This window comes from Poecilia latipinna, unplaced genomic scaffold (assembly GCF_001443285.1).
Source record: "Poecilia latipinna isolate Pla-1442-1.1 unplaced genomic scaffold, P_latipinna-1.0 Scaffold198, whole genome shotgun sequence".
NCBI lineage: Eukaryota > Metazoa > Chordata > Actinopteri > Cyprinodontiformes > Poeciliidae > Poecilia > Poecilia latipinna.
The window spans coordinates 52,026-78,956 of record NW_015112814.1 but is presented as its reverse complement, the minus strand read 5'-3'; the positions used below and the strand labels follow the sequence as shown (position 1 = coordinate 78,956).

General features: G+C 38.8%; 4 protein-coding genes across 4 annotated transcripts in view; 2 read left to right on the top strand and 2 right to left on the bottom strand.

Moving 5' to 3' along the window:
- gcgra (glucagon receptor a) overlaps positions 1-6,840 on the bottom strand; it is a 38,082-nt gene extending 31,242 nt beyond the window's left edge. The window contains exon 1 of the mRNA XM_015031034.1: positions 6,539-6,840. The gene's annotated coding sequence lies outside the window, so the exon portion shown is untranslated. The remainder of the gene's footprint in view (positions 1-6,538) is intronic.
- Positions 6,841-13,288: 6,448 nt separating this feature from the next.
- On the top strand, positions 13,289-20,345 carry LOC106946600 (G-protein coupled receptor 183-like). The gene is made up of 2 exons (XM_015031033.1): positions 13,289-17,184; positions 19,036-20,345. The coding sequence occupies exon 2, from the start codon at positions 19,059-19,061 to the stop codon at positions 20,022-20,024; it is 966 nt and encodes a 321-aa protein (XP_014886519.1). The 5' UTR covers positions 13,289-17,184; positions 19,036-19,058; the 3' UTR covers positions 20,025-20,345.
- Positions 20,346-21,548: 1,203 nt separating this feature from the next.
- Positions 21,549-25,996, bottom strand: LOC106946597 (zinc-binding protein A33). Its single transcript, XM_015031031.1, has 6 exons — positions 23,365-25,996; positions 23,119-23,214; positions 22,800-23,030; positions 22,699-22,721; positions 22,503-22,621; positions 21,549-22,406 (listed from the first exon to the last, which is right to left on the bottom strand). The coding sequence occupies exons 1-6, from the start codon at positions 23,749-23,751 to the stop codon at positions 21,868-21,870; spliced, it is 1,395 nt and encodes a 464-aa protein (XP_014886517.1). The 5' UTR covers positions 23,752-25,996; the 3' UTR covers positions 21,549-21,867.
- Positions 25,997-26,196: 200 nt separating this feature from the next.
- The window catches only part of tubb4bl (tubulin, beta 4B class IVb-like), a 5,894-nt gene continuing 5,159 nt past the window's right edge, over positions 26,197-26,931 (top strand). The window contains exon 1 of the mRNA XM_015031032.1: positions 26,197-26,347. Within this exon, the coding sequence (XP_014886518.1) occupies positions 26,291-26,347 (57 nt within the window). The 5' untranslated portion in view covers positions 26,197-26,290. The remainder of the gene's footprint in view (positions 26,348-26,931) is intronic.

The window sequence follows — 26,931 nt, the reverse complement described above, 5'->3', positions numbered from 1 at the left end:
CTGCTCCTTTGAGTTTCAACAGCCTGGTCATTGGCATAATGAGACCCATTAAGTAGAGACAACTGACACTGCGCAGGAGCTCCAAGTCACTCCGAATGTGTTGAAATAACAGCAACAACCAGGGGAAATTTGTGCAAATTAGCAAGCAAGCTCTGCAAATTGGCTTTCAGTTTTGGACGTTTAAACCTATGTTTAAAGTTTCCACTATTTCTAAGAAAAAATGTGAGGCTAAAGGCCAGGCGGTTAAAAAGTCACGGAGATAATCAGCTTCAAATCCATATGGCGAAGATTTCCTCGAAAGAGGTTTGATTTGCTCCAAAAGTTGCTGATATTATGTAGTGAGTAGATGTGAAGTTAAAACTAAAAATTAATTTCCAATTAATTTGACCATGACAGGATTCGATGAGCCCCTGACTTCTGGGAGTTTAGTCAAACGACTGAGTGAAGGCAGAAAGAATGTGATTTAAGTCTTTCGGAGTCTGGCCGATGTCCAAAGTGAATGTGGTGGAGAGACTCCGTGCTGTGAAGCCGACATCGCAAAGCTCTTACAGAACCAAGAATGATGCCTGTTACAGATGATAATAGGTTTCTTATGTTCACTGTGTGAGAAATTGAAAAACATGGTATGACGTAACAGTTTCTGACTGAGTGAACAGAAAATTAATAGAGCTCAGAGTAAACAAGATAAATTTGAGGTTCTTTTTGTACAATGAGACTCTTTTTGTTGTCACAATGATTATTTAATTTCCAGCGCAAGAGGGTAACAACATCAAAATACTTTCTTGAATTGTACCCTAGGTCAAGAAGGTAAGAAGCTGGCAGCTATTCAAACCACGGGTAAGTGGTGAAATGTGTAGCGGCAAATATCTGATCCTAGTTTCTGTACGGAACAAGAGAAACTGGGAGGAAATGGGCTCAAACGCCGACCAGAGACCAGAAATATATGGTTGAAAATGTGCAGGCGGCTAAATGGTTTCCAGCCAAGACATTAGGTGTGCACATGTCTGCAAAGAAACAAGCCCATAAATCTCTTGGTGACTGGTCTGTATGAGGAAATAACACAAAGATGTTAACTTCTCCAGCAGTCGAAATTGCATCTACTTTGGCTCGATAAATAAGATTAAGTGGTTCAATTTAGCTTCGGAAGTAGCAAACTTGATTTAAAGAGGTTTCATTACAGGAACGGAAATTTATTCAGCTATTAACACACTATTAGAGTTTACTTGGGCCTTATTGGTTTAAGCAAGCAGGTGCTTAAAAGTTCAGCACAATCATCCATTAGACTGTGGCTTTAAGCAATGGTCAATGTATCCTTCATAAGAACTGGTTGTTTGCTGCTCCACAAAGTTAATTACTGGTCCTGATTTCTCAAGTTCAATTGGGATTTTAAACAATAAGGATTAGCAATTAGAAAAATAAAAAAAAAATCAGGTCACCCAAATTACGAAACCTTCACATGTCAACCTTTTTCTTTTTTTTTTTTTCTTTTATCTTTGTGGACCTAAATAATTCAACTTATTCCAGTAATGGAAAAAAAAGACATTAACAAGTTAGGACATCCTCACCCTATTAGTCTGCAGAAATGCCTTGTGCACACGTCAATCTCTGACACCATTTAAGTGAAGTTTGCGGCATCATTGAGATGTGACTTTCCTTTTTTTTTAGTTCTCACCCAGTCCTTGTATTAAATGTTATGGCTTAGGGATCCAGCAGAGGATCCAGCAGAGGATCTCTAAACCATGACATTTCCAGCTCCATGCGTAACAACTTGTAACAAATATGTCGTCTTTTCTGGTGCCTAAAAATCATTCTGTATCAGACTCGTTTGTTCAGAGAACATTATTCCAGGAGTTCTGGCCTTTGTTTTCTCTCTCAGGTAATGTTTTAGCTCGAAGCTCTTTTAGTCCTACCATGGTGATCAGTCTCGCTTTAGCTGTGAGGGGCTCATGAAACTAAATGTCAGAGGTTTAAACAGGGCAAACCTACTTTAACGTGCTGAGCAACGGTTTTCTTATCATGTGTAACCAAAAAAGTGACGCACCACTGTGTGACTCTAGCTATTTCAAGCAAAAGTAAACTTAGAGGTGTCCTAATTATTCCTCACCTGAAAGAATTTCAAAGATATTTGTCTGGCAAAAAATTATATTAAAAATCTAAATGTACCAATATGTTAGAAAAAACAGTCTGTTGTCGGGTGTCTTTTTTTTTTTTTTCCAATTTTGATGTTCCAGTGGATTCTGCAAAGGCGAAATTTAAAGTGATTCTGCTTTCAAAGAGGTGAACACAACCAAATTCCTTTATGCTTTTACTCCACAAAGCATTTACAAGTTTAATTTGTCCATTTAGGTGGCTGAAATCAGTTTGTTAATGAGCCAGAACCACCAACCACAGGGACATTCAACTAAGCTCCTGGTGAAATTGTTTGTTTCAGCCAATGACAAACACAAGCAATAAGCGGGCTGGCACAGCCATTAAGTTGACCCCATGAAAGAACTCCATTAAAAAAAAAAGCTTGATCTAACCACAAAATGTATTCTGCTGCAAATACCAGTTGGCTCGCATGTAGATTGATTTCTCTAAAGAATGCATTTGTACTGGAATTTTTTATTTTTTTTTTACTTTCCAGTTTGGAAGAGAATCAATAAATAAATAAAATAAAATTAAGCACATCATGCGATTTAATGTTGTGGAGCCGCCCTAAAGAGGATGTTGAGGAAATAAATTGCCATGTTATTGTTTATCAGAAATTTCAAATTTGATTTCCTGGAGCCTCCAATCTTACGTCTAGATTTACACTCACTCATGGACAAAGCTGTCCAAATCTGTAACCGCACGGGTCTGGCAGCACAAGAACCGCCTCTGAATGAGCACTGTGTGCACAGCAGCAGAAATTTGCTAAGACGTGGGATTTCAGACCATGCTTTGTCTTTCCTCCTGTGCCATTATTTTGCCAGAGTTTTGGCATCTCGGCTTGAACTCTGGCTTAGATAAATACATCTAACCGTCCAACAGAAACTGAGTTTTTAGAAAGTCGGGGTCAGCCTGCAAACAAACCGTACAGGCTGTATAGTGTGAAAGGTCAGGCAAAAAGCTCCCTTAGAGTCAATACAGTTAGCAAAATAGTCAAATAAAACAATTCAAACCTCTCGTTACTTTGACGGGGACAACTCTGTTTGCTACTGCTTTAGAGCAGTCTAATAAAACGTCTTTGCTCTGCTCGGTTTTAGATTACAAAAACGTGAGGAAAAGTATCCAAATTTAATTTTTTTTCTTTGGGACGGCTTTTGAGAGACAGAGGTTAGAGGGTAATGGCAGAAGTATCTGCCCCGGAAATGGAAATGTTTCCCTTCAAACAAAGGGCAACAAGCACCACTGTGTCTTACTGAGTTGTACAAGAAAAAAATTGTTTCCTCTAAATACTGTACCTCTTCTTCCACACATACTATCCCAGAATTTCCAAACTATGAATGTTTTATGACACTGACAAGTGTTCAATTCAGCAATATAAGTGAATAATCTTATTTGCCCATTTTTTGTTATTTAAAAAGCTTTATAAAAATTGCACAACTTTGAAAATGGATTGCCTTAAACTCTTAAAGGTGAACTTTTCAATGATTACAACTTTGAATGTGAAACCAGCCCCAGTCTTGAAACAGTTATATGGTGATTGTTGCCATTTTTGTTCACCTTGAAATATGAAGAATGCGTTTTAAAAACGAAGAAAATAAGAACTGAATGCATTGACATTATTCTAACGTGAGGTATCTTTACACATTACATCAAGTCGTCCTTTGATTGGGTGCTCAGCTCTTATTGATGCTCCTGTGCAGAAAGCAGACAGAAGCAATAGAGGAACTGAGTCTTTGACGTCTCAGAGGAGAAAATAAAACGGATGAACCCAGAAGAAGTGTTGCTTAACAGGGTTAGAGGGTGGCCTGATCCAGTTGAATTGAACATTTTTGCTACGTTTGTCTAATTTTGCTAATATAATATTACTGTAACATTTTAATTTTGTCTTACTCCCATCCTCTGGTGTTAGTCCAACATTACATATTTAACATTCTTCAAGAAAATGTAGTTAATCTGTATCCAACCAGATTAAAAAAAAAATCTAAGGTGGGATATCATCAAAACATACAGTGAACTGAGGCAGAACCAATACAAAGCAATCTTTTTTTTTTAAATCAACAGTGATGGGAAGGGTAATGGAATAGCTGTGAAATCCTTAATGTTGGAATTGCTCTAACATTAAAACAACCATCCAAGATTCTCTGACATCCCAATGTGATCCCTGGTAGCGAGACTCTTCTCGGTTTTCTTTTCAACAAATTGCCCTCAGGATCTGACAAACTGTGTATTTTTGACAAGGTGCTACGAGAACAGAGGCTTTCTAATCTAGACAGACTTATCAGAGTTCTGTCACAATCTGGGCTACCGGTTCATTGTTGTGGAATCTATTATTAGCCTTGCTAGGTTCATTCAGAGGGTCCAGCTGAATCAGAACCCGGAGTGCCCCACATGATGCTCATGATCACTCGATGTGGGCCGACACAGACACTCTTGCTCTCACTCATCTCCTATAGAGAAGATCAAGCTGAGGCTCTTCTTTTAACTTCCTTTAGTTGCGTCTCGTCTCTTTACTCGCGGTTTGTCTCGCTCAGATTCATTTCTCTTCTTCAATGCCTTCTGTTTTTTTCACTTATTACTACAGGCAGTGATGGATACAAGAAACAAGCCTTTCTATTCTCTGTCCCCACCTATCAATTTCACTAACCCTCATAGTTATCACACTAAAAGGCTAAAGCTGTCAAGGCCGTCTAAGTATCACACTGCTCACCCATATTTAGCCGCCGTCTCACAGATCTTGATTTCTTGCTCCAAATAGGCCGTCATATACCTTCACGAGATGACTAAATGCTTTAAATTTAAAAATGTTTCATTTTCTTTCTAACAAGAATAGAAAGGTGAAAAAAAAAATCTTATCCTATAAGGACAAAGCAAATACAGGGCAAATTATTTGCATGCATAACAAATTATAGATGATTTAATTATGTTTGGCGCTATTAATTTACAGAAGTTACTTTTAATCATACTGTCAGTGACTTATTATGCATTTATGGGCAATTCAATGAGTCATATGATAATGAAACATATAAAACTTAAAGCTGTATTCAACCTATTTGCTTCATCTCTCCTACTGTTTACAAGCCGTCCTTCACAACCTTCTTTTCCCAAAGATATATATATATATATATATATATATTAAAAAAAACACCTAATGAAAATTAAAATTGTATTTTATACATCCACACAGAACCAAGAAAACACCGCAAAGTGCTCTTTATTTTCAGAGTTTCAAATAAATGGCCAAGTGCAAACACTCGCCCAAAATTAAGATCCCGTGTTTTAAACCACAAAAACAGTTGAACTCTGAGCCTTGCACATGTCGTCCATCAGCTCTCCCGGAGCAGAGGGTCACTTTAGTTTTGTGTTGCAAAGCATCACAAATTTACTTTCAGTATTCAATGAAACGCCTTCACCGCCCACTAACGCTTGCAAACCAGCTTCAAAGACTGTATGCAGACAAAGCTCTCTCAGCCATGCGGTGCACCTGCGAGCATGACTCTGATTCCTCACCATGGTGGGTGAGGTTTGTCCTGCTCCGTGGCATTGCTGCAGCAGATGTGCTGCTAATGAATTCGCTTTGTTTACTTGTGTGTGGTAGGTGTTTAACAGAAAATGCACCATGTTTTTCCACAAACACCCGGTTCAGTAGGACGCACAAGGGACCGAGGAACCCACATGTTTTTGTTGGTTTGCATGATGCCGCTCAAGTGAGTCTAATTAACAACAGAATGGTTCCTAAACAATTAACTCCCGTAACAATCAAATTCAGATTTATCCACTGTTAAACTGTGCATTAAGAAGAACTATTTCCCTGGTGTGTAATTATATGTCATAGACTAGGTAAGTCTTTAATGTGTTATATAATTGTGTGTTTGGCATGCAATTATGGAAACAAAGGGGCAGAACTTTAGCAGTCATATAGAAAAGATTCACTTTCTAATCTGTAAAAATTAAATAGTGGAAATTAACATTAATTAAATGTCTGGGAACATACAAATACACTTTATGTCTCACTTGGTTTAGCCTCATAAAGGCAGGAGTTACACATTCATGTGATCTGTTGCACTCTCGTTTTAAGTTAAAAAAAAGAAAAAAACTTAAATGAGTCATATTCATTTGGAGCAATTTAGATTAAACCAGTTTGCACAGACATAATGCAGTAATTCCTTCTCTGCACCTGGGTTTGGTTTATAATGCTGCAGATGAAAGGATGGTGTTGATGGAATTGCACTGATAATGGAGCGATAAAAAGCATTAAGTGCATTTGATGGAATTAAAGGGGGGGGAAAACATCAAAAAATGTAAACTTGACCCCAACCAGCAAAAGAAAATGAAACAAATTTTATTATGACTACAACTGCATAATGACTCTAATAATATTAATAATAATAATAAAAATGGAACAAATTACCGTTGACAGCACTGAGCTCCGCTGATATCCCAAATGCTCATCCTCTGAGCAGCTTTATTCCCTCTCAGTTCAGGTCGCTGCGCTGTAATCCAACTTTCAACAGAGATTCTGGAGCGCCTCGGGAAGAAGTTCAGTTCTCCGACCTGTCGGCGACACCGCGAACACCGCCGGACTGCGGCTTCAAACGAAACTCCTGAAGAAGGAGTAAAAGGAAAGGAAACACTTTGTGTGTGTGTGTGTGTGCGGTGGGCGCTGGTGGCCGTTTGTGTGTTTTCGCGTGTGTGTGTGTGTGTGTGTGTGTGTTTCAGCCGAGCCGCTCCACTCCTTGTAGCCGCGTGACGCAACTGGACGCTGGGTGGGGGAGGAGGAGGGTGCGGGTGTCGCCTCGGTGTTGAGACGAAAGATGGATGCAAAGCGCTTCTGACCAATTATATTTTATTAAAAGTGTGAAGAAGGTCAAAATATGCTCAACTTTGAATATGACAATATTTTAATAATTGACTGTATTTTTCCTATTCAGTAGCTTTATTTGGGGTTTATAATTGTCGCTCAAGACATCACCACTGTCTTGTATCCGCTTAGAGCCTTGGATGTGGTGGAATCTGGGAAAGGGGGCGGAGCTTAAAGCAATCAGGCATAATTGGCCATTTTTTGCCGAGATGTTTTTATGTACAAACCAAAGTGTTAAACACAAAGAAAGGTCACACTATGATGTTTATTTTTTGCACACAAGGTAAACATTACTTAGTTGATATATATATATATATATATATATATATATATATATATATATATATATATATATATATAATTTATTTATTATACTAAAAACAATCAAATTAGGTCTAATAATATCCTCATTTTCCATAGATAAATAAACCTTTTGTTTAAATTTAAGCAATTGCAATTATGGGAGACCACTGGTGGTCTGGAGGCTCTAAGAAGAGGCAGGGCTGGTTCATCATAAGATCTCAGAAAGTTTAAATCAGAATTTAAAAATAATTCCAAAATGAGCACGCATAAAACTCCAAAAACATTACAGCGGGTAATATTCCTTACACAATGTTGACATCACAGGGATTGTTTCAAGTGAAGTTAAGAAGACATTGACTGCTTGAAAAAAAAAGACCAATATTCAACACTCTGCTCTCCTCTCAGCTGTAATTTCTCTAAAATTTCTGAATTTCTTTCTGTATATTGTCTTGCTGAGCAGACCTGAGCCTGTTATTTCTTGTGTGTTTCTCTCCGGTGGTCTCTTTACTCTAAATAAAACTTGAATTTGATGTGATCACCGTGGAGACGCCAAGCTGAAATGATGTATGTTTACTTTGAAGATTCTTCCTCTCACACTAGCTCTGTTTTTGGGCAGCTAATCAATCACCCGGTGGACAGTTTTGCAGAGTGTTGCAGCGATAAATACTTTCCAGGAGCACCGCACGCTGTCCGCGTTGTTTTAAATCCTCAAGAAAATCATGTTGAACGACACCAGACAACAAAAGGTGTTTCTCTTGCATTTTATCAACTTCAATCAATCGCCTTCATCACCGGTCATCACACCTTTTTACGAAGAAATCACCTCCTAGCAGCAGACTTCTTCTGATAGTGGCGGGGGGACTGTTTCAGCAAAACAGTTTTGCTTGCAAAACACACTACTGATCAAACTACATACTGTGAACTTTGCCCATAAATAGAGTTCAAGGACCTTCTGTGTCAATAAGCTGTGTACAGCTGAAGCAATATATTCTGTGTGAAAAATATACTGAAACACAGCACGTTTTAACCTACTTTCATAAGTATTAATATTTACTTCCCTGTTAAATGCAAATTGTTTTGATAATTGTACATGTCCTCTTTCTTTTCAGATGTGCAATAGTCATTCATTTTTGCTTGCACTGCTGCTAATGAAGGAGCCAGTGGCAGCAGACGGGGTCAGCAGGTCAAATAGCTCCACGTACTCATGTTTTTATCAGTCGCACGCTGCAACAGCTGCTGAGGATGCTGAGCTTTGAGCCGGGCTACAAACTGGCCAACAGCAGCTCCTGTATGTGACTTTTGCCCTCTCCATGTGAAACAAAAGAGGAACAAGGATAACTCGTGACTGAGCGGTGATGCAAGAACCGCTCCGAGCTCCTGCGGGCCGTGGTTACACACACACACAACACTACGGTCTAATAGTCAGGCATCCTTACTTCCACAGCGAAATGCTGAAACGCATTTTCATCAGGTGCAGCCCTTCCTCCACATCTCAGCCTCTCGTTGCCCTGAGGCACAGTATGTGAGGTCTTCAGCAGCAGATTGAACCTTTTATAAGAGCTGCGTGACTCTGCGTATTAAAGCGTCTCGCTTTCCTGATCGCATCTTGCATAGTGTAGATTATCCACTATACTCTGATGAATTTTAAAATTGTTTTTTTCATTCCTTAACGGAGTTCATCGAGTTACAAAAAAGAAAAAGACGTTGGATGCTGTAGAATTTCTGACTGACGCAAAAACTTAATATTGTATCAACCAAATGCAAGAGGAATGATTTCTATATTAGGTGTTGTAAGAATATTTAGCGGTAAGAGGTAAAGATTCTCACAACACACCTGTATTATGTATGCAGTGACAACTGTTGTTCACATGGATGGGGAAGATCATTGCTAAAAAAAAAAAAAGTACTATAAAGGGAAGTTCAATGGAAGGAAAAAGTGTTTAATAGCCAATACATTATTATAAGTAAGTATTGTATCCAGACAACCACTCCCAATCCAGAGACAATATCAGACTCATCTTACCTGGGCTATAGAGAAAAAAGACTGGACTGCTTTTAAATCAACATAGATTCTTAGTTTATTTTTATTTTAAGAGTTTAGGTTCCAGAATCTGGAGGAATAGCAAAGAGGCACAAAATCCAAGTCGCAGCTTTCACTGTCAGTGATGATTTTCGTAGCTGTGACTGCTGTTGTTGGTCCACCGTGTTTTATCAAGTCCAAAGTCAGCACAGCTGTCTAGCAAGAACGCTTTATGTAAACCCAGCAGAACTTGGCAACCCCTCAGACCGCCAAAAGCACTAACACCTGGTTTAGTGACCATGATATCACTGTGTGCAATCTCTCCTAACTTAAGCTCCATAGAAAATGTATGGAGGTTTGCCAAGAGGGAGACGAGAGACGCCAGACCCAACAGTCCAGCCGAGCTGAAAGCTTCTCTTACAGCAACCTGCTTCACAAACACCACAGAGCCACAGGCTGGTCCTCTTCATTCTGCACTGCACTGATGAAGTAATTTAACCAAAAGGAGCTGTGGCTAAGTATTAGGCAGATACATGTCGAACTTTACAGCACCAATGACATTTCTGTGGTAATTTGTTGTTGTTGCTCAGATGGAATATTTTTACATTTCTGAGGCACAATAGTTTTTAACAGTTATCAAATTTAGCAGAAATAAATGCTTGAGACATTACAATAATCAATCAAGTTTCACCTTTTGAGCTGAATTGGTCATACTAAATTAACTTTTCAGCGATATTCTAATTAATTGAGATGCACTTGTCCGACAATTGGTTTAGGATTTTATTTACTGGTTAGAATAGATAATATCGGAAAGTTAACTGGTAACATTTAGACAAATATAAATAAAGTTATTCTCACTTCCCACCTTTTCTATTTCTAATCCCATTGGTCTCATCGGGATGTTGTCTAAATTTACTCTGCATTCAACATAGTTACTGTAAATGTTTCCAAAAAAAAAAAAAAATCAGCGTTTATAGCGAGAGATCGCCATTCTGCAAAAGCATGAACACGTTTAGCTGGTCGTCTTCGTGGTTTCAAGTAGCAACAGCAAGTGCTAGCAGATCCCAGACGCCGCACTTCACGCCACCACTTGAAAACAAAAATAAATTTGCAGTATTTGCCTACACCTCATTCAAATTTCTCCACCGCTGTCAAGACAAATTTGCGTTCAGATGCTCTCGCAGCCAGTTGGTTACTTCATCCACAGAGTTGGGAAAATTTTAGTCAACGCCGAGGTGAAAAAAGCATCCAGAAAGAAAGAGAAATTGGAAGAACTAATGGACAGATGAGAGTGCTTTGTGTGTGTCAGGGTTAGATGTATTCTAGGCTCAGGTCTGCCAGTCCCTTCAGAGAAAGGTCTGTGTTTTTGTTCCCCCCCTCTCCCCTGATTCTGAACATGCTCTTTGAGTCTGGCCATGGCACTGGCATTTGATCAGGCCTTATTTTCCCCATGGCAACATGAGTTCATGGCGCTGCAACACATAAACGTTCTCTCATAGCTTGGAAGGGAATTAGACGCTTTCAAAAGACGTTGGTTTCAGCTGAGGCTCGCAATTTGCATTTCTCACATGCTGATTTTACCGTAAACACAGGGAACCGTCCTGAGCTGCTTCACAAGAAACGAGGCGTTTGAGTGTTACAGTAAAACCAAAATGTCTTGTTTTTGCAGGTGATTGGGTTTGAGTGTGTCAGATCTGCTCGTCACTCGGTGTAAATACCTCATTCAGAAGCCGTCGGAGGGGAAAAATCTCCCGCATGCATCTTTAAACAGTTTAACCCAGTCTGACTTCAGGAGTGAAATAAAAGCTTCTGAGATGTAGTCAGAAAACAGATGTGTTTCTTTCTTAGCAGCGAGGGTTGAATTCCCCCAACAAGGCGACATGGAGCACAAACACTCGGTGTGTTTCCATTGAAGCATTTCTGCGCTCTCATGTGATTCCTCCCTCCCCACCTCCCTCTGTGTGTTCTCCGGCCAAATCCCCGTCAGTGACGCTGTCAGGGTGTATCAGAAAGGACCTGATAGATGTACGGTCATGTTGACGGGCTATCAGCTGTGCTTCTCGCCTTGCCGCCCCTGACAGCCGGCTGGCAGGAGAGTGATTCTCCCTGGAGAGTCGTCTTCGTAGAATAATGTTATCACAAGTCAAGTTCCCCTCCGTGAGATCAAATTAAAACCCCGCATCTCGGAAATGTGAAAGAGCTTTCGTGATTGATGGAGAGGCTTAATGCAAATGTTCAGTGGCAACATGAGCAACTTATGAAACAGTGGAATGTTTTCTGCATTCTCGCTTGGCGTCTCAAATGGTGATTGTATCATAAATCAATAAATGTAACGCTATACGTAATGTTCAAATATTATTATTTCTGAATTGTTTTATGTTTGAGAGAAAATCTTTAAATTAAGATATGATGAAGAGTCAGATAATTTTTTTTGTAGCACTAAAAAAGTATATAGACTACATTTTTTTTAGCACTCTGGGAGTAAAAGCTGCTTAAAATTTTTTTTAAGAATTAATCTAATCTATCTGCATAAGCTTACGCTGAATATTTTTTAAAAATAGCATCAATTTGAGGGGATTTATTAAGTGGGGAAACAATCTAATGTTAAAAGATTATAGTTTTCTGTAGGATTTAGACCTGGGCAAAAGAAAATGGAGGAAGACTTGTTTTGTGTCTGGTAAACAAATTTCATGTTCATTTAGCTACATGCATTAGATCAAAATCTTGAGGTTATTAAATGCTTTCATTCATTTTGCTTTATAGTTTTAAAATATTGTTAGTGGGATCAATAAATGCAGAAGCAAAGCTTAGTGTTTTTAACATGGATTTCTTGTTCCTGGCTATAAAAAAAATTTCCTTATTTTAGGGCTAAAGTTTGTTTTGTTTTCAATGCTGGTTCATGGAAAACATTTAGCTCCGCTGGCTTCAAATCTTTGCTTTCTCACTTTAAATATTGATAAGTAGTGATCGATCTCCTCGATTCCGGGTTATTATCTATTGAATTCTCAGTAATCCTATTCTTGTTACTGTGTGGGGGCTTCTTAATAAATCTGACTGGGAACATAGTTTGACTTCACCTTGTTTGCTCACGTTGTCACATTCAGGCTTTATTTAGTGTAATTATTATTATGCAGGAAAAAGAACATTTTCTACTCATGTAAACAAGCGGCCTATTACCTTTATATGGCATTAGGAGACATTTTCTTGGCGTTTGGCGTTCTGCACGCTCTTAGAAAGCTCTCACAGTGTGTATAATTATTCTGAGAACAGCAGCAGGTGTTTATTCCTGTGAACTACGGAGGCACAATAGACCCCAGAAGCTTGTGTCACAGAGTTGGACCCTGGCCCCGAGTGTAAAAATAGCCGTCTGACCCACAGTGTTATCTCTTCATTCCCACATCTATTGGCACTCTCTTTTATTCCCACTTAGGCCACCCCAAATGTCCCGCCCACCCAGCAGTGTTCATAATTAAAATCTCTGTTGCTATGGAAGGGCAGTGATAAGTTCAAATCGAACTCAGATTCGCGTCCAGAAGCAGAAAAGCTCCTTGCGCCCCAGCTTATTCCAAGGAGAGATGATTTCTAGTGTATTTGGTGACAAATATGTTTGTTTAGATTTGGATTTCTGTCAAGTTAGGGAAACAAGCAGGAGGAGTTTTGTTTCAAATCTGTTTTTCCTCACTTCACTTTGACAAAGCAAGCCAAAGATAGGACGCAAAATATCAACAGTGGAGTCTAAAGTGCTCATAGCTTTCAATAGAGCAGTGTTTCTCGATCTGGGTCCTCAGGGCCCTGCATATTTTAAATGTTTTTCTGTTCCAGCACACCTGATTCAAATGATTGCACGACCTCCTCTGCATGCCATCAAGTGCTGAAGAGGCCTGTTAATCACACACTTATTCAGGTCAGGTGTGGGGCAAAAGGGAAAGACCATAAACATGCAGGGCAGCATTGAGAAACACTTGCAATAGACAGATGCCAAAAACTGTCAGATACCCACCACTTTCATATCTGTTGGGGATTGTTAGTTTTGGGAATTTGTTCAGAAAATCTTCAAATACAATTTTATATGTTCAATTATTAATTTGAATACTAATTTTAATATTATTATTCAAATTAGTTTTGTTTTGGGCTTTCGGCTGATAGTGATGAACAGATAATTCAAATAATTGTAAAAAAAAAAAAAAAAAGTATGAGAAATTATATTAAAACAATCATTAAAAGGAAATTATTCACGTCAAAGTTCTGTCTCCCAAATATGATTTAAGACATTGCAATGCAGTTTGATAAATCCCAACAACAGACTTGACAAAAGAAAGTTGTGAGCTTCCATGTCAAAAGCATCTCTGGTGTCTAAAAGCACTAACATAGACACATTTTCCAGGGTGAAAAGGCCACAGATAATTTAAAACGCTTCAGTTGAGAGACGTGCTTTAAAACCTGATTGAAAAACGTTCTTAATAACATTGCCTTAAAATGACTTCTGCTGAATAAAGATGGTTTTAGTTGGAAGAATACAAAACTAATTTATTGGTGTCTGAAAATTGTCCCTGTTTAATAATGGTTTTCCATTATGGATACTTTAATTCAGCTGATGACTGAGACGGTGAAAAGCAGAAAAAAAAAATAAATTAAAAAACCCTTATAAACTTTAATTCTCAAGAATTTTGTTAAACAAACCCTTACTGGTCAGTGCTGTCATTCAGGAGAAACCGAAGTTGGCGAAATTTGGGTTAAATATCCAATTCCTCTGACTTGAGTTGAAACAGAGATACCAGGTATTGGCAGAAACCTGATTTGTCTGCTGAACTTGTATATTTTCTCCAGATCACCTGCACATTACAGACAGCACAGACCAAATAATGCCGAGGCAGAGCTGCCTGCGTCGTTTTTATGAAAGTTGTGCCTCTTCATACGTCAATGTCAAAATTCAGGCAGCTTGATTTCTTTTTTTCTTTTTTTTTAATCACTTTCAAACACTCAGTATTCATTCAGATACTGAATCAAATAAAGAGACTCATCCTGTCGCTGTGGCTTGCATGCATTGAAAAACACACAAATGCTTCATGGCATCATGTTGCTTCATTGCATAATCAACTTCATTAAGAAGCAAATGCGAAATGAAACTTGTTTGTTTAATCGCCTCGAGACAGGCAAACCATAATTATGATGATTACCACACACTTAAAATGGCATAATTGTAATAATTAGTGAAGTGAGAGCTCAACCCCATGTCCCATTTTTTTTTGTTTTTACAGCGAAGCATTAGCTTAGTTTCAACTGTTATTGTTGCACATCTTACAAAATGTATTTTTTTTAAATGATGACTTTTGCTCTAATGGCAGAACATAAACAATTTCTGAAAAGTTATTGGGATAAAAATGTGATGCAAATACAAATTGATAAGTATTTCCCCAAAGCTATCATGTGTCATCAAATGTCATGAACAAAACACAGACTAATGATGTCATTTTCCCCCTCATCCCATTCTCTCCTTCTTCGTGTGTTTTATGCTTTTCTGCATTGGCAGGATTATTTGATCTGATGATGGTGAAACCAGATGGTTAGAGAGGTTTGTACCTTTCCTTTTCTAATATTTGCTGCCTTCCTATCGACCTTCCTTTTTGCACGTAAGCTCTCCTTCGGAGGCAAATATCCTCCAAGCTCCAAAGTCGAAAACCGCTGGAGAATTCCTCACAGAAATGTGTTTACAGCAGTATGAGATTATTTAACAACTTCTACTGCTCCGTTTATGTCCATCTGCTTTTAATTTCTGTCACCATGTGATCTCAATAAACATTTGTCAACACACAGATGATCCTGACATGAGCAGAAAAGCAGTCGGCAGGATCCTTACCAGACAACTTACTGGTAGAGAGATAGTCAATCAGTTTTATTTACAAAGCACTAAAACCATTGCATATGCATGTGTTGTTTAAAAACAAACAAAGAAAAAGATTTTTATCCTAATTCCAGGTTTTGTGCTAAGGTACTGTTGCACCTTGTTCTCCTGTTTTGCCAGTCGTGTTAACGACACATCTGAATGCAAACACACAAGTGGGTGGGTGAAGCTGTGTGTCTTTCAACCTGACAGGGCTGGAAGCTAATCTCTGCTGCAAACTGTCTCAAGTGTTTGTGCCCAATGTTTGTCCAAAGCAGACAAACTGGTATTCAATCAGTCATCAGGGTGATAATTGAAATTGCACAGCTTGCACACTTTTCAACATGTCTGCGGCTTTAAACACATCATAATAGATTAAATTAACCTATATTTTCTCATTCTGTGTGGCTTTCCGCTGTGTGTGGGTGGTTTCTGTGCGCTGTCACTAACAACTTGTAATATAATTTTGGCATCGGCATCTGGACAGCCCGAAGAGAAATGCATGCAAAAGTTTGATTCTGTTTTATAACACGTAATGTCGCCTTGCAGAATTAATGAAAACATTTATGCATCTGAGACAAGGGTGGGATAAACATGTGACTTTTTATTTGTATAAGATATGGCTCAACAACTTGCAGAGAGCTGGGCACTGATCTAAAAGAAATAGCTTTTCTGATCTAATCTGATGAACTTCCTCACATTTTATTACACTTTAAGGTTTTTATTTAATAATTACGTAACTTCAAGGTGTTATTGATACCAGCTAGGCAGCATTTGTGTTGAGGGGGAGGCCAGAAGAATATGGGGTAAATATTGAAGTTGGAGAGAGACAGGTGGATGCAAACAAAAAGTAGAAGGAAACTGAAGGAAATTGTTTTAGAAATTACTTATTGTAGAATAGAAACAAGAGGACAGAATGAAGACAGGATGTATAATTTGACAAGCTTTGACAAAAAAAATTGTGGTTTGTTTGACAGTTCGGAACTACATGTTTATGTTACATTTCTTTGTTTTCCTTATTTTTTAATGGAAAAGGAGGAGCCAGATGACAGATTTTAAATCCAAGACCATTTGTAGATTATATGCATCACATATCACATAAAAAAATTGTAAAAGTGTCCTTTTAGAAGTGATTTACCTATTATAAAATCCATGTGAAATACAGTACACTACTGCCCCCTCAGGCACAACAGAGCCAATGCAACCAATTCACACTGGTTTCTGTACATCTCTCTGGTGTGATTTACACATTAGTGCAACAATCGTCGTGGGTTTTGTCTCATCTTCCCACATGGGAACAGAACATTGGGTCCTGCTTATCTACACAGTGCCTTAAATGCAATTAGCCACTCTCAGAAACGATCACTTCTAATACCCGCTGACACACAAATCTCCAATTCCTTTTTTTTTTTCCATCCCCTTAATCGTCACTGCAGAGACGGCCTTCGTGACCTGTTTTTTTCAAGGCTCCGCGTTCTCTTTTGGATGCATGACCGGGACGTGGAGATGTTCTGAAACCATCTGTGCCTTCTAACTAAATGTCACTGGTAATAGAGGGGTAAGAACAAACAGATTCTCGTCTGTGAAATCTGGAGGGCTGATCTGTTCAAAGTCCATATGCTAAATATTCAAATAGGAAGGGAGGATCCAGAAGCATGCATTGCACAGCAAACGCCTTGATGAAATTAGCAGAAAATGTTTGAAAATTTAAATCAAGACAGAGACACTGCCAACATCTGCCCTGTAGATAAATTTGTCACACGAGTGTAAAATGATAACCATCATTTGACACACAAAGAACCTTCCCACATAAAAAAAAAAAAAAAAAAAATCGAAAGCACTCTGCTGAAGAGGTCCATATTTTCTCTTGAAATCTAAATGTTCCTCCCTCACTGGTTGGCGTCAAACTGATGACACACCAGACAACAGATATATGAGCGCCTTTGGACAACATCAATCGTAGGGCTCAAGATAGAAGAACATACCAAACTGGTGAGTATAAACTCTGAAGTCCAACAATTACGTATTTTTTTGATGGTTGTGTCATAAAAAGTGTCTGAACAAGTCCAACTAGAATCGATTTATTCAAGCCGTTAAAGGTTGACTTTGTTTACTAGAATTTATGAGAATAAAGTAAATTCAATTATTATTTAATTTCCCTTTGGGATCAGTAAAATATTTTATTTTCATTATCTGCTGGAAAAAGGGAAGATGAGTAAAGTTTGTAGGTCTTACATACGAAAGGAGGCTATTGCATTTTTTCCTTTTACTTTCATGTGGATTTCAACTTTTGTTCACCTTCTATATAAGGGACTGTTAGTTCCAGTATCAAGAGAAAGTGTTTGTGAAGTTGATGCTTATTGTGGTTTTAAAGGTATAAAGGCAACATCATTAATTTAGCACACAGCAGTGAAAATAAAGCATGTTCAAATACATATTACGGTATAATTAAAGAATATTATTTTAAATTGTTTGCCCTGTGACTGACTGGCAACCTGTTCAGGGCGTACCCTGCCTCTCGCCTAAGAGGTATAGACAATTGATGGTTACTTAAAATGTTTTTGTTTGTTTTTTTTATGGCAGAAAACGTTTCAGTTGCAAACATTTTTTTTTTTTTTAAAGTTTACTTTTACAACTTGATAGCACAAACTTTACCCCTTATAAGTCTAGCACACAAATAGTTGAATTATACGCAGATGGCTTTTTCAACAACTTCAAAATTGCAAATTTCCTCATGGTGTAGATGAACAAACAGCCAAATGTTTTAGAATGTGCTTTGTTTATTTCACTGTCAAAAGATGTGCTTGAAGAAAAAACAACAACAAAACAATCGACTTTGTCTGTAATCTCAAAGGAAAAGCTTATTGGTTAAAAACTTCAGTCCTCTACAGGTGTGATTAATCCCACAGGAGTGTGACTGGCCTGAGGTGAGGCCTGTAGCAGAGGGAGTTTGGAAACGCCATTCGCAGGGGGGCTGAGGCTAAAAAAGGTCCACGATAAAGCAGATCAGTCCCCTGATGGCAAGGAATAATCACAGGCAGTGGTCTCAGTAGTCCATGGCTGGAGGCAGCTCAGGTGTAATGACTTTAAGCGAGTGTTTAAGTTTCAGATTGTGTGCAGAGCAATAATCAGAGCTGCAGCAAACAGTTTTCAACCTTTAAAGACAATCTGCAGAGAAGATTGTGTTCCTACTTCCAGGAAGATATACAGAGATTGCAGCCAAAACCTATGTGACCCTCGTATATTAAATCAGCTTTTCATCATTCAAATGTATTACATTTATTTCCCATTTTAGCCTTCTTTGTTCAGAAATAGCTTTAGAAACAATGGCATGTAGCGACTGACCTTTAAAAAGCCCTAGAACATCTACGATCATTTATTATCAGCGCGCAAAGTATGACCTTTGCTGTTTAAAACCGAGAGTTGATGCTCTTTTATTCTCCTACGAAAGGATGGCAGAAGGAGTCTCTGAAGTGTCTCAGACATCCTCTCGTTCAGGGAGTCGTGTTTCCCGGAGGAGAGCCCACACAGACACAATAACAAAATAACAGCCTGAGGAGAGGTCCTGTTGGTGTTTGTAACATGTTTTTACTGTCTAACAGCTGCCTCTGCAGCCACTTTGTTCCTGCTGAGACTCGACTGCTCAGAGATCGCAACCCAAGGGGACTAATAAAGAACAACCACGTCTGATGTGACAGTTTGGAGTTTTGCTCAGTTGGGAAAAGGCTAAGAGAATGAAACGAATCATCGAGATAACTCTGGGCTTCAACGGAAAAATCCTTTCTCGCTCTTGTTGTATATGTTGGATAACAACCACGACTTTTGTTCCGTTCTCTCTTTCAGAGTCACTGCTTTTGCTGGTCAACATGGACAGATACTTCTTGCCACTTAACTCAACCTCTATTTCTGCACAAGTCCCTCGCAACACCACAGTCAATGTCAACGCCACTGTTAAACATTTCAGCGTGTTCGATGGCTGCGAGAGGTACTTTGAGGGAGTTCTGTTTGACCTTACCTTACAAATCGTCAATGTAATCGTGGGAATACCTGCCAACTTGCTTGTCATTGCAATTCTTATCCGCAATCGCAAAGATCCGTCCACTTCGGACCTGTTCCTGGGCTGTTTGGCCTTCATGGATGCCTACTTTGGCACCATGACCCCCCTCAATTTTTTAAATCTTTACATCTGGCATAGCAAAGAGGTCTGGTTGGCCGTTAAGTTTTCCTTCGGCGTAAAAGACACCAGCGGCCCACTGTTTCTTTCTTGCATCTGCCTGGATCGATTTGTGGCAGTGCTCTTTCCGATCACGTTTGGGCAGCTGAAGCCCATCAAATACAGATTAAGCCTCACACTGCTGGTGCTCTGCCTCACCTTTGCCTACTCTGCAGCCAAGATGGTGGGCGGTTTTCCCAACTTCGAGAAGGTGTTCACTGGCGAAGTCCTTGCAACTTTTACCTGGATGGTGGTCTGTAATGTCAGCATCTTATGGGTCCTGAAGAAATCTCGTGGCGTCGGGAAAGATGACATGCATCCCATGAAGAAGAAGGCTTTCAACATGGTGCTCTCCATCCTCCGTATCATTGTTTTCAACTATTTGCCCCTTGTTGCACTGTTTCCGTTTGAAGATCATTACACCCACGATGTGTTTCGTTGCTATGTGCAGCCCGTTGGCTTCGCTTTTCTAAACATTAGCAGCACTATCCAACCACTTGTCTACTTGTCCCGTCTGGAGAAGGTTCCTTTCCTTCCAGATGCTTGCATTAAGAAGTTCACTTCCTGCATCACCACAGAAAAAAATAATAATATAACCACACAAAATCCGTCAGCTTAGATTTGTAAGACTATATTATTACACTATGAAGACAAAATATAATGTAATGAAATAGACTGAAGTTTTTTTTCCTCTAGAAATGTGTTTAGATCTAATTTTATTTTTCATGTCAAGTAAATAAAAAAGCAGTTTTGAGAAAATGTGTAATGATATAATAATATAAGTTTATTCATTTCAGCTTGATATTGTAACAACTTCATTATGACCTGAAATGTACTGGCATGTAATCAATTTTACTCACAAGTCAATTGTTTGGGTTTGGCGCCCTCTTGTGTATGAAAATAAACCATAAAAAAATAAATGATGTCATTTAAAATATGACGTTTTGTCAAATTTTCCTTTGCTATGCCATTGTGTTTTGTGCAACAATATGTTTTTGGTCAGTAGATGTCAGTCACCTAAATAAAAATTAAACACTTTGTGGGGTTTTTTGTTTGTTTGTTTGTTTTGTATGTAAATTTGGCTTCATATTCATCATATTCACTGAGCTAATCCCAAGCATGTACATCTCAAAATAAAAAATAGTACAAATCAGCCAAGATCTTCACAAAGAATCTTTACTACTGGTGACAAACACAACAAGGCAGCAACAAAATTACACAGAAGAGAGAAATACATCACATTATTTTCTATTACTGTCCGATGAGCAAAAAAAAAAAAAAAAAAACACGGACTGATCTTCTAAGTAACATATCAAATATTTTGACACTGTTCACATATTTTAATATTTGGCTCAGCTTGTGTTCCTCCTAGAACTAAATCAGGAGCCAAATAATAATTTTTGATCTTGGGGTAGCTAAATGTTAAATGGACCTTCAAGCGTCAAGTTTGAGAAGAAGGGAACTTGTACAGATTGTTTTATTTAAAGAGAAAAAAGAAAAAAAATACACTTATTTAGCAAACTAATGACCAAAAGCCCTAGCTCTAGTCTGAATGTTGCAAAACATCTAAAACTAGCTTTTGTTTTGTTTTTTAAAGACCATCACAGACAATTATAAAAACATTAAGTCCTTGTATAAAATCTAAAGTTCCACTTGTAGCTTTGGATGCACAAGACATAAACTCCTGACCTAAACACAAATCTATTCATACAGCCCTTTCAGTGTCCATTTAGTGCAAACTGTTACATAGTATTGTTTACCGCAGTCAGTGCAGCTTCCACAGAGCTATCACAAAGTAGCAACAAAAGTAGAAACCACTGAACATCCCATCCTAACATTCATAAAGAAGAATAACCAAGGTTCATAGCTTTTTAAAGGTCACATGTTTTTCCTAGCCAATAACATAAATGTTAAGTTAACATAAGTGTTATCTAAATTTGTTCCAACTCAAAACTGAGGAATCTGGTTAGAAAACCGAGCGTATGTCATGAAGGTTTGATTTCCAGCACCTGTTACTGCAGCAAAACGTGATTTTACAGCATAATGAATATAAAATGCATGCCACACTCTTCAGTTTTTAATAATGAATTATAGATTTTTAAAACATCTCTTTTTCTTTCCTCTTCACAATCATGCACCACTTAAAATCCTAATAAAATACTATAATGTTTGCTTAATTAGCATGGCAAAATATGTAAAAAGCTGAAGAAATCTGAATACTTTTACAAAACGCTGCTTGTTTTCAATTTGGGAAGGGGAGTTTTTTATGTAATGCCTAAGAACAAAGTTTAGTGTTCACTTGGATTTGAGAGGATGGCGTTGGTTTGAACTAAAAGCTGGACGTTTCTGTGCTTAACGTTTCTGTGTCCAGAAATGTGTAAAATGAAGGCAGACCTTCAGGAACATTGTTTTGGGAAAACAGGAAAACTAAAAAAAAAAAAGAAGAAAGAAAGAAAACCTACTTACTGGCGCAGCACTGTGATAAGCAACTTCTCTGGCATTATTCTCAGAGGGTGACTACTCTGTGTATAAAAATACGGCAATAAAGGCTCTGTGAATGTCTGCGTGAAAGCATACAGGAGTGAATTGTCCTCATGGTCAAAAAATGACACTGTTCCCTTGCTGTAATCCAGCTGAACTTTGACCTGTTTGGGCTTAGTTGTAACAGTCAGCAGGGTGGGCGGCGAGTTCATTGCTCTGAGCTCTCCGTCCCGGAAGCACAAAGTCCAAAAACCATTTTCAGGCCGAGCTGCGACCTCGGCGTTCCTCGCCGCAGACAATGAGGCCACGCCCAGGAGCCAGTCTTGATTACTTCCTGTTTCCACAACCCAGTGGTGGCTTCCTGAGCCGCGCAAGGTCATTCCTACCACTTCTGCACTCATGTGGAAGCGCTCAGGGTTGTCAGGGCAACAGCTGGGCTGCTGTGAGTAATGGAGGGAAGTGAGGTCTTCGGATAGGACGAGGCATGGGTGTGCTGTGTTTGGGTCTAAAGTTACAGAGGCTACAAAGCAGAAAATTAGCCAAAGAGTATTGATCACCTACAAATCAGGTTTGTGGTGGACAATCCGTCTGTTTTACAGTTGTTAAATATACTTACTGTAGTCAATGTTGTCCTGTATTTTCTCCCAGACACTGTATTTCAGGTTAGAGAGGTGTTTTGCTGCATCCAACAGTAAACCGGACATGTCATCTAAATCATCCTCCATATCTTTGTCCCTGTGATTAAAACAGAGTAATAATTACAATATATGTGTATTTTATAACATTAATGTTTTAAAATACTAGCAGCCTACCTTTCCTGAGTGGCTTTAAAATTCTGAAAGAAACAAAACAGCATTAAGGTTAAGTGTGTGTTTAATCGTCAACGGCATTGCTGCGTTGTGCGGCTTTGTACCTTTAATATAATCATGTCATCTTCTTTGAGCTGTGTTTTGATGGCAGAGATGGTCTCAGCGACAGAAAGCATTTCTGCTGAAAGTCCATTAATTTTTTTCTTGATCGATGCAGTCTTCTCCTCTTCCTCCTTCTTCACGGCTTCTCTGCGGACCGACTCTTCATCACAAAGGGCTTGATGTAGCTGCTCAAACTGGTTTTTTATCTTTTTTTGAGTGGCCAGTGTCTGATACTGTCAGGAAGATTATCAGGAACACGTTTTAATGTTTTCAGTCTTCTTTATGGAAATAATTGTTGCTTTCTGTTTAACCGTGAATTACCTTAATGTATGCCAACATGTCAGCAGAGGTCTGGTGTTTTCTCTTGAGGTACTCCAGTTTGCTTTCCAAGCTTTTCAGCGTGAACTCCAGTTTGTCCTGAAAGCCAAACATATCCAGTCAGCAGACATCACTTCGGGGGTTGTTGCTCTCTCGTCTCTTTCTCTCACACGGTGGTTGACAATCAAGACGGACTAGAAGAACCGCATTCTGTCAACAGCTCTCAAAAAGGCTGTTTATTCCCCTTACCTTGCAGTCCAGAAGTGCCTCTTCAACCGGGGAACAGTCGTGATTTTTATGAAGTTTGGACGCCTGGCACACCACACAGATGGGCTGTTCGTCAGCCAGACAAAACAGCTTCAACTTCTCCCCATGCAAGCTGCACCTCCCCTGCTCCTCCAGAGAGTTTTGCCTCCTCACCTGCTGAAGAGCTTCGCAGACATTCCTCAGGGCTAAATTGGACAGAGGAGGGCATTTGGACGCTTTCCTTCTGCAAACTGGACATTCCCTTGGCCTTGTGTCCCAACATTTCTTCAGACAGCTCCTGCAGAAGCTGTGGCTACACGACAGCAGAACAGGGTCCCTGAAGATGTCACAGCACACTGGACATGTCAGATCCTCCTCTGGGAGAGACATGACCCTTACCTTACGAATGTCAAACGCTCAGTATTAAAGAAAAGAAAGCTCTTTAGCGTTGGTTCCGACACACGCCGTCCTGAAGTCTCAGTGTGTGTTAACTGCAAGCTGATCTATTGTTCTTGATGAGAAGAGGCAAATGTTCCTGGTTTTCCTGTGCTTGGCCTCTGTGGGTGTAACATCAGTCATGCAGCAGTGTGAGAAAGTCCCGAATGTAGCATGGCTGGCAAACAGGAAATAAAGCCTCATTGGCCAGTTGAGAAGGAACTTGAAACTGGTTGGTAACTCTCTACAAGGCTGGAATGTGATCTTTCAGGACATAAATTTGAACGTTTCAGTTGTGACATCTGTGTTGACGGCCTAAAGCAGGACAACAACAAGCTGGTTTTACAATAGGAGCTCTTAGCAATTTCCTATGGCAAATGGCCATCAGAGCAGAGGAACGTGAGATAAAAATAATTCAGCTGTAGTTGAAATAGTTCAACTATTTTTATGAGTGAATTTAATGACTGTAGTTTTGTTGCCAAACTATCTCTTAGGCTCAGACTGTGGCCTCATTATGTTGGCGAGTGAATTTGGAAATTAATTGGCTTGAAATCCTAATCCAAAAATGTTCACATCATTGGCAAAATACGAGGTTTATGTGGCGTTAAAAAAAAAAACAAAAAAACAATATGAATACAACTTTTCCCACCTTTCTGGATAATTCAAGTTAAATTATTTATTTGATGAAAATCCTTTGATATTAAATAAAAAAAATTAAAAATTGCATTTTCCTGGTTGCAACCTTTAACCAATACTTTATTAAAACACCTTTGAGTCAACCAGTGTTGCACGTTTTGTCCAAAAGATTGTGAAAACATTGCTTGTAAACAGTTGTATTCAGTCGACCCTGTAGATCTTCTCTCAGATTTAGCTCTGTGCTCTTATTATCCCATTTTGAAACTTCAATTTCATCTTGATAAGACTTTACTATTGTGGGTTTGGGTTAAGATGAAGCTAACTATGTAACTGACAGCAAAGAAAAATCTGTCTTCCTCTTTCCAAATTTGGTGTTGACAGTTATGTGTTTTGGATCAAAATATCAGACTAAGGGAGAAGTGAAAGAAAAATGAAGCAGAGAGAACTTAAGGAAAACACAGGAACAGACATCAAAAGTAAATAGAAAGAAACACTAATGTAAAGCACATTAACTAACACAAAGGCTACACTAAAATGGCAAGAGCCAAGCAAATAAATGAACCATAAGAAAATCATCAACACAGAAACTAAAATGAAAATAAATGAGTTCAATCATTTAAATCATAACATCTTCAAGATGTCTAAAGGTGTGTAAACTTAGACAGCTTTGTTAGAGGATTTTTTTTGTGCACATTTTTTTTGCACCAAGCACATTAGTTTAATTTTTAATTAAATTGTACATTTATATTTTAATAATATTTGTGAAAATCTCAGAACTGCTGTACATTATTCTTTCTTTATGTTATCCAGCTTTAGTCTTGTTCACTCTCCTGTAACTCGGTGAAAGCCGAAAATAGATTGAAGACGGAGAGCATTCAGATTAAAAGTGTCTGTTAGAAGAGAGGACGCATTTTTAGGTTTTGGTGACCATTTTTACACTGTGAACATGTCATTTTAGATTGTTAGACAGTTGTTAATTATATCATTTAAATAGTTGTGCTTTTTATGAATATGAAATGCTTAATAATTTAAATTCAGTGTTGCTTTTAAACACCATGTGAGTTGACGAATGCTGAATACACTACTTAAGTTTTAAACTACATTGAAAGCACTTTTGAATATAATACATCAATGTCAACCTCCCATTATCAACTTGTTTTGGCAACATTTCTTTTGTTTTTGTTTTTTTTGTTTTTATGGCACTGTTAGTCGGCCAGAATAAGCCATGTATCAAATTTCATTCTCTTTGTAATCTGACGCCGAGTTGCAAAATTAGAGAGGCAATTAACAGCAATTAAAGTGCCGTTTTGATAAGACTGAAGGGAACCAGCGAGATAAATGTTTTGCATTAATAATATCAGCTGATTCTTGGGTCCTTTACAGTGCACACCAACCTGCCAACGTTCCAGTACGCCACCTAAAAAAAAAAAAAAAAAAAAGTCTTGATGGTTTTGAAATACAATGAAGTTCTAAATAAAACTCACGTTTACACATTTTATCTCATTTCATGCCAAACAACGAGCAGCTGATCTAACTGCCTCCCACAGTCTCAGCGCATGCCCAGTGTGTGCGTGTCCGTGTTTTGCAGCGGGTCAGTCAGTTCGTGAGAGAATCTAGGGGAGTGATGCAGCTCCTCGCATCCTATCCACCATTTCCACGGGGTTTTGGCTCCTCCAGTCTCTGGTTACCATGGCGATGACGTCAGGTTGCACCACCGTTTCAGGCCAGTAGAGAGGATCTTAAAGGCGGCGCAACAAATCCTGCACAATCGACTGCAGCAGGGAGCCATCATCCTGTGTATCTCCGGCGCTCAGATTCCCAGCTCCTACTCGACCATCCTCCCATCTCCCTGCCCAAAATGCGCGAGATTGTGCACCTGCAGGCCGGCCAGTGCGGAAACCAGATCGGAGCAAAGGTACTTAAGGTTTATATGTATGGACCATTGCGTCGTGGAAAGATTTGTGCAGATTTTCACGCAGACGCATCTTGCTCGGCGGCCGCTAATCCGTCCTCTCGGAATTCTCCAGAAGGAACTCCGTGCAGCGAATCAGAAATCGTTGCAGCGCTTTGAATATGCAAAATGCAACAAAAAACATTAATCGTCAATTAACCGCGTGATGTTTTCTGCAGTGCATGCACTGTAGTAATTATTTAATTGCAACAAAAGCAAACCGGTTATAGCTATAGAAATGCATATAGAATCAAATGTTTATAAATATATATATCCTGACTGTAGCATTAAATTTTTACGGTAATCAAATCGTGTGTTGTGCGTCCTTACTGTCGGTGGAGGAGCACCCTTCCCTCCCCTCCCCCTTTTTTTCTGACCTATTTTCATCAAACCACTTTCAGTCCAATCTTTTCTGTCTGACCAATTATAACCACGCTTTTCTATGGCTAAATATTAGATTGCATATATATCTCTTTTTATATACAACATGCAAAGAGATATTCATCAGATCATTGCCATCAGAAGTAAACAAGCTTGTTTACTTCTGA